Source organism: Impatiens glandulifera, chromosome 5 (assembly GCF_907164915.1).
Source record: "Impatiens glandulifera chromosome 5, dImpGla2.1, whole genome shotgun sequence".
Classification (NCBI taxonomy): domain Eukaryota; kingdom Viridiplantae; phylum Streptophyta; class Magnoliopsida; order Ericales; family Balsaminaceae; genus Impatiens; species Impatiens glandulifera.
The window spans coordinates 30,091,446-30,098,903 of NC_061866.1; the positions used below are offsets into that span (position 1 = coordinate 30,091,446).

General features: G+C 26.9%; 1 protein-coding gene across 1 annotated transcript; it reads right to left on the reverse strand.

The window, feature by feature from the left end:
- Positions 1–3,138: 3,138 nt before the first annotated feature.
- LOC124939194 (aspartic proteinase CDR1-like) lies at positions 3,139–4,374 on the reverse strand. Its single transcript, XM_047479696.1, has one exon. It carries the CDS (start codon positions 4,372–4,374, stop codon positions 3,139–3,141), a length of 1,236 nt encoding a protein of 411 aa, XP_047335652.1.
- Positions 4,375–7,458: the final 3,084 nt, after the last annotated feature.

Here is a 7,458-nt window from a genome sequence, read left to right on the forward strand (position 1 = left end):
ATCTCTTTGGGTTTCAACTATGTTTAGGAACACTTTGAACAATCGTATTTTTATAATATTTATGTTATTATATTTAAAATATTCCTATTTATATAATAATGCATTAACCTTTTACAAATAATTATAAAAAATAATAATTAAAATCTACAAATAAATATATATATATATTAAAATATAAATAATCAAAATATAAATAATTAAATTTATGTTTTCCCAAAAAAATAATTAAATTTATAAAACAATAATTTAAATATATATAATTTAAATAATTAAATTAATGATATATTTAATAATAATTTATAGTTGTTTAAATATAAAAAAAACTTAGTTTAAATAATGAACTATATTAGTTTAGAAATAATTAAAAAAAAATATATATTATTTAGACTATAGAAATGTCAAATAAAGTCAAATAAAAAATTCAAAAAATAATTAAAAAGAAAAAGGAAAAAAGATGATACTCTCAAAAAGTATTTGGAAGATAACTTCCCAAACTTATTTTTTGTTCAAAATTAACCTAATATTAAGTTATTTTTTATATTTAATATTTTTTTAAATATTATAATTATTATTGAATACATTTTAAATTTAATTGTGTTTATATATATATTTATACCTTTAAATTATTATTTTTATATAACATAATAAATATTTATTTAACCATTTTCATAAATATTTACTTAATACTAATTGATTTAAAAGATATTAACAATTACACTACAATAATTAAATAATTAATAAAATTGATTTCAATTATCTTATTTGAAAATTATTGACAACTTTCTAAATATATTAATGGCTATGTTATCACATTCTTCATATTTCATAAATTATGATATTGTGAGTTATCCTTCTTAAAATTAAATAACTCATGAAAAACCATAATTTATAAAATTTTATAAAAGGTGCAATGAAGAATGTCACAAAAGACGTATCTAACAATATCCTAACAATATTGCCAATAATTTTAAAAGAAGATTAATGTATTAATTTTATTAATTATTACATTATTGTATTTACCAACAATATTCTCAATAATATTGTCAATAATTTTAAAATAAAATTATTATAATATTTTTTATTAATTATTAGGTTATTAAATTATAATTCTTAAAATGTTTTAAATAAGTTAATATTAGGCAAATATTTATAAAAATAATTAAGTGAATATTTATTATATAAAATAATAATTTAAATATATAAATATACATATAATTAAATGTAGAATGAATTTAATAATAAGTTATTATATTAATAAAAGCTCAATGTTAAATATTAATATTATGGACATTCAATTTTTATACCAAAATATACAATATTAAATCATTCTGGGTCAATATAATTTTCACAGAACGACTTTCTAAAATTGAATTTATAATAAATTAAACAATTAATTCTTGGTACATTCCAATTGATTATCATACTAATCCAACATTGTCGAAAATAAATAAAATATCAAAATAATAATAATAAACCGGATAGAATATATTTATATGTTTCTTGGGATTAATATATATAATTTTATTTTATTTTGCATTGATTTTGAAAAGTATTATGATAAAAAGTTAAACTAGGGTTAATGGAGTAATGAGGTCCCTAGATGAAGTTAATAAAGGTCATACAAGATATAACAAAGAATATCCTCAACAATATTGCCAATAGTTTTAAAATAAAATTAGTGTAATAAATTTTATTAATTATTAATTTATTGTATTCACTACCAATATCATATTGTCAATAATTTTCAAACAAAATTATTATAATATATGTATATATATATATATATATATATATATATTTTTTTTTTTTAATTTAGAATGTTTTAAATTAATTAGTATTGAATAAGTATGTATGAAAATGATTACGTGAATATTTATTGTATTTTATAAGATAAATTAAGAATTTAAATACATAAATATATATAAATAGTTAAATTTAAAATGTATTTAAAAATTTATTATAATATTAATAAAAATGTTCAATGTTATATATATATATATATAATAATAATAATAATAATAATAATAATAATAATAATAATAGTGTTTGAATAGTAATTAGATATTTTTTTTTATTATTTTAAAAACAAAAGTTTAAAATACATATTTTTTGCGAAATATTATTTAGCTGGATCAGATTTTTCATCTCGAATTTTCGTTTAACAAGACAAAATTTTATGATTTTAAATTATTTTTCATATTCACAATGATGAGTTAGCTATTTGATTTGATCTTACTATATATTTGTTTAGGAACTCTCTTAAAAGAATAATTTTAATTATCATTCAAAATATTTAAATTGAGATTTTTTTAACACCATTTTCTTGGTTCGTTCGGCTGCTCTATTTTAACCCTCGTCGTGTTGGTTGGAACTCACATAGTCAACAATTGCGTGATGGTTGAATCTTTTCTATTGAGAATTTTAATTTTATAAATTATTTCTAAAATTTGTTATTTAGGTAATTAATTGTTTATATTTATTTTGTAGATTTATTATTTGATTATTTGTTAATTTATTCATTTTATATCACTTTCAATTAAATTAAGAAAAATTAATTCATTAAAAAATAATAATAACGTAGCTTAATTTGGAAAATTGAGTTCCAAAAATTTAGATTAATTTGGGAAGTGAAAGTCTGGCCTCTCCACTTTGTGTTCTCACTTTGTGATGCTGCCATCAAATTCTATATACACAGATTTATTTACTTTTTTTTTTATATCTTTCTATATTTTTCATTCATTGAATAAAGAAAGACATTGTTGAACTCATTCACTTAGATCACACAAATGTCAAGCAGATTACAGTTTCATTTATCTTGTTGCAGTTTTTAAGGTGGTTTTTTTTCTTGAATTATATATATACTGTATAAAAAATTGAATAACATACCATTTTAAATCATTTTGATTTGAATTTCAGAGGTGGGTAGTTTTAAAACATAATACTAAAATAAAATTAACAAAATTGTTCATAAAATTATGTATCATATAGATTTCAAATATAATAATTCTTATTTCTTTTTATGTAAATCCATTGTTCATAGCTTGTATTCTTTGTAATATAACAAACTTTTTTACTTTGCTTTATTTTGCATCGTAAACATGCAGTAATTAAAAAATAAAATAAAATTGAATACTGATCTTATGGGGCCACGCTCCACTCCTGATCTGAACTATCTGTTCTCCTCCACCAACTCGAACAATCAGTTGGTTTGAAAAAGACTTTCCCAATATCAATATCATAGCCGATTAAGAAATTCATTTGCAAAAAGTTTCCAAATATGGCCGCCTTATTAGAGGGTGCCATCGTCAGAAATGAAAAACCGTCTCCTTGACTGAAAATGCTCGTACTCGGTAAAGATAAGTTAGCACCACCATCAAAATGGAAGGTGACAAAGGGAACAATGAATTTCTTGGTGTTATTATAGCAAAGCATCCAAGGATAGTCTGGCCTTATAATTATGTCGCCAAGAATCCTCCTTTTAAGTGCATCCTTCAAAGTTTGGTACATATTCCTCGGCAAAAAAGTCATCGGCATGCCTGAGTCCATAAAGATGTTACCCTTTTTAATAATATCATCCCCATCTTCCATGGATCTAGCTCTTCTTGTGAACGGAATTATCAGTTTGTTTACGCTGATTGCTTCCAATGTGAGATAATATAATGGTGAGGAAGGCTTGATGATCAAAGGGGTGGACACCACTCCACGCCCAGACACGATTGCTTTAGTGCCGAAGTTGAGCTTGCTACTTACATTTCGTAAGGTGAACTTTCTTCTTACATTTTGTACTAGGCAGTATGAGAACTTTCTACCGAAAGATTCGCCAAGCTGACCAATGAATGATAGAGGCCCACTTCCAAGTCCAAAGACACCGGAGGTGGTTTCTTTAATACTCATGCGATTGTTATTCCCACACCCATAAACCAAATTCGGGATGGAAGTGCCACCTAATGTGTAAGTCTCCAAGGCTAGTTCTCCCAAACTGCTTGTATTGCCAACATAGGATATATTATATCTACATTTTGATTCCGAGAAATCATTACAAATACGATTTCCCCCCAAATTCTTACATTGATCCGAACCACATGGTAATACCTTAAAAGAAGAAGAGTTTTGGGAATTAAACATGATTTGATTTTGCTTGTAACAATTCACACATGGGAGGCACTGGGTCCATGTGACTTCCGAGGCGGTGTCGGGGACCACAAACTGCTTGACTGATGGCGTGCCAATGGAAATCTCCATGAGGTAAGATGAGTAAGTTGATGTAATTCTCGTATATATGTCATTAGTTCTCTTTGCCTTGTTATTGGAGAATTCTAGGATAGAGTTGAAACGAGACAATCCGAACTCAGAGAGACGGATTGCATCGTCCATACGGGTTGTATCGTTGAGATTTTCTTGATAAAATGGTGATTCCAGTGAATCTCGGTGGATGAGATCCGTCGAAAAACCTATTAATTTGGAGGAAAATGTATTAGAAGAGCTTGAAAGTTGTAGCATGAAATACATTATTAGCATTGTGGCATAATGGAAAGAAGTGCTTGCCATAATTAAATAATATAAAGATAGATTTGATATTATAAAATGTGAAATTTATAGATGAATTAATTAAGGTCATTAGAATCTCAGTCTACTAAATATTACGGTATTATATATGCTTTTAATTTATTTTATTCATTTATGTTAAAATAAGCTAACATTATTACATAAAAGAAGCTAACATTATTTTCACTTCAATTTAAGACGAAATACGTTTGAATTAATTTTGTGAGTTTTGATCACTATTATCCATTTTTACCACTTTAGTCAACTTAGCAGGTTACCGTATATACGCTTATGTTAAATTCTTGTTAATTTTAATAATATGTAATTTTCGACAATATTTTAATTGATTTGTTCGTCTTATTCTACTTTAAAAAATGATAGAGAGAAAATTTAAAAGAGAGAATGATGTGGTGCAATCTTATTAACTGAAAATAATATAAAAATATATATCTTTTCTCTTTCTCCTCACACTCTTTCAGGTCAATAATCTGATGCCACTATGGGTGGACAAACCTATCGATTCGATCCGTTTTTTGGATCAGATATCCACCTCTATTTTTAATGAAATTTGTGATCTGTATCTGACCACTATCCGATTCGAAAACACCCGAAATCGGATCTGCCAATCTGATACCAACCGATCCGATTTTTTTTCATATTTCTAATTTATTTGTTTGATAATTAATTATTTAATAATATTTTCGTTTGGGTAAATAGAGAATTATTTTAATTGAAGGATGTTGTTTGTTTAAAATTATCAAAATATTATTTTAGACAAATATTAAAAATAGACTAGCCTAGTGGTATTAAGAGGTGGATCTAACCCTAAGTGTTAAGTGTGTTTGCGGGCTAACTACTTAATTCATTGTCCTATTTTTTTTTGTTTAGGCCCTTAGGGTTTGTAATTTTTATAAATATGTTATTTTTAAATTTTAAAACTCACCGGATTGACTTCGGGTATCCGAATATTTTTACCTGATTTTGAAATCCAGTAAAAATATCGGATTCGGATTTTTTCGGATTGGATCGGCAAGATCAACGGATCAAATCTTTTGGATCGAATTTTTTGACTACCCCTAGATGTCACATAGCTCCTCTCTCATTCGCTTCCCAATTTCCCTCCCTCGTCACTTCTCTTCTACTCTATCAACTCATCGTGATAGACTTTTAAAATCTATCTTATAAAAAAAATATAATAATATTGGACGTTCTTTATTAAAGTCTTAATTATTTCAAATTTGTGATATTATTAACATATAAATTCTCATTTAATTGTGTTGATCTTGTTGATTATTTTTATAATTTATTTTTATATTCTTTTATGTAACTATATGTTTTAATAACTCACTAGTATAATTTAAGATAATAAAAATATTTTATATTCGGATTGTCATGAAACTCTTACCCATTTAAAACTCAAGGGGGTCTTTATTTAAAAGTTAAAGTTGGAGATGTCTGAGTCTTTAAATCAAAGACATTCCCATCAAGATAATTAAGTGACAATTTATCTTAAGTTATAGTCCAAAGTCTCATATTAAATTATTACTTAAAATACTCAAATTAAAATTGATGAAAAGCAAACCCTAGAAAGAGAGAAAAAAATTATGGAGATTTTTAAGGAAGCGCGATCGGCACAGACGACACATCACAAAACGATCAACACAGGCGACACATTACAGAACAATCAGCATAGCAGCACGATAGGCACATACGACACGATCGTCATAGGTGATACAATATTGTCTCTAGTCGAAAGTCATCAAATCGGCACCGAAATCACCATTTATCAAAGGAAGTGCGATCACACATGCGACACGATTGGCATAAGTGGCACGACCCAATCTGCACGGACGACACAATATTGTCTTGCATCATAAATGAGCCATTAAGTTTCTCTAGTTTAGGGTTTCTTGTGCATTTGTAAACATTGCTGAAATTTGCTCTCGATTACGGTTTATCTGTGATCATTTCTTAGTTTTCCTGCAATTACTCTGTTATTTTCTCTGTTTCTGCCATCATGGGGAAAGGAAAGAACAAAAGTAATAAATCTAAAGAAGTTAGGGATTTTGTGTTAGAAGAAATTAAGGAAGCAGCCGTCAAAAGAATTGAAAGAATTGCTGAAGAGTTATCAAAGAACAACAGGATACCAACACAAGTAAGCAATCTACTCCAACTTCTACTGAGAAAATTCCTGTTGAAAATAATGCAGGAAAATAGAGGGATAATGAAGGAGCTTGGAAGATACGATATAATGAAAGAGCTAATTTGTTGGGCTCAAGAATCAAATTACAAAGCTTTTTAAGCATGCCAAAACGGGAGAAATTGTCATCAATAAGGATAAAACACAGTAGATTACAATTCAACTCAACATCCACTATCTTCAAGACTGGAATCTGCTGCAAAAAGAAGAATATGAAGAAATTATGCAATGGTCAGTTGCTACAATGAAGGAGATAATGAAGGCTCCCAAATCTAAGTCATATACTATCAGTAGCACCTCGACATGGAAAACTAATGAAGTCTGGAAGAAAAACAATACAAAAAAGTCAGAAGATCATGTCTATAAAAGGAAAATCTACATGGGCAATACACTGACAAAAGTGGAGGTATTGAATTCTCAATTTGAATTTAAATTGCCTACTGAAGTAGAGGAAAACTATATAAAGGAATGAGATATTGTATTTGTGGGAAACTACATAGGGAAAAACATAGTATCCTTCCCAATTACTAAAGATGCACGGTTGAAGCAATGGAAAGAAAAATGGCTGGAGAAGATTTCAGCAAATATCCATGATTTATATTTCCTTAAATTCAAGAAGGGATCTAATTTGGAGGAAATTCTAAAAAATGGGCATACATATATAGGATCCAACTGTATGAAATTGGAAAAATGGTCTAAAGACTTGAACCTAT

Bases quoted from the DNA above. Each gene is read 5' to 3' on its own strand.
- LOC124939194 (XM_047479696.1), bottom strand. From the start codon at position 4,374: ATGGACGATGCAATCCGTCTCTCTGAGTTCGGATTGTCTCGTTTCAAC.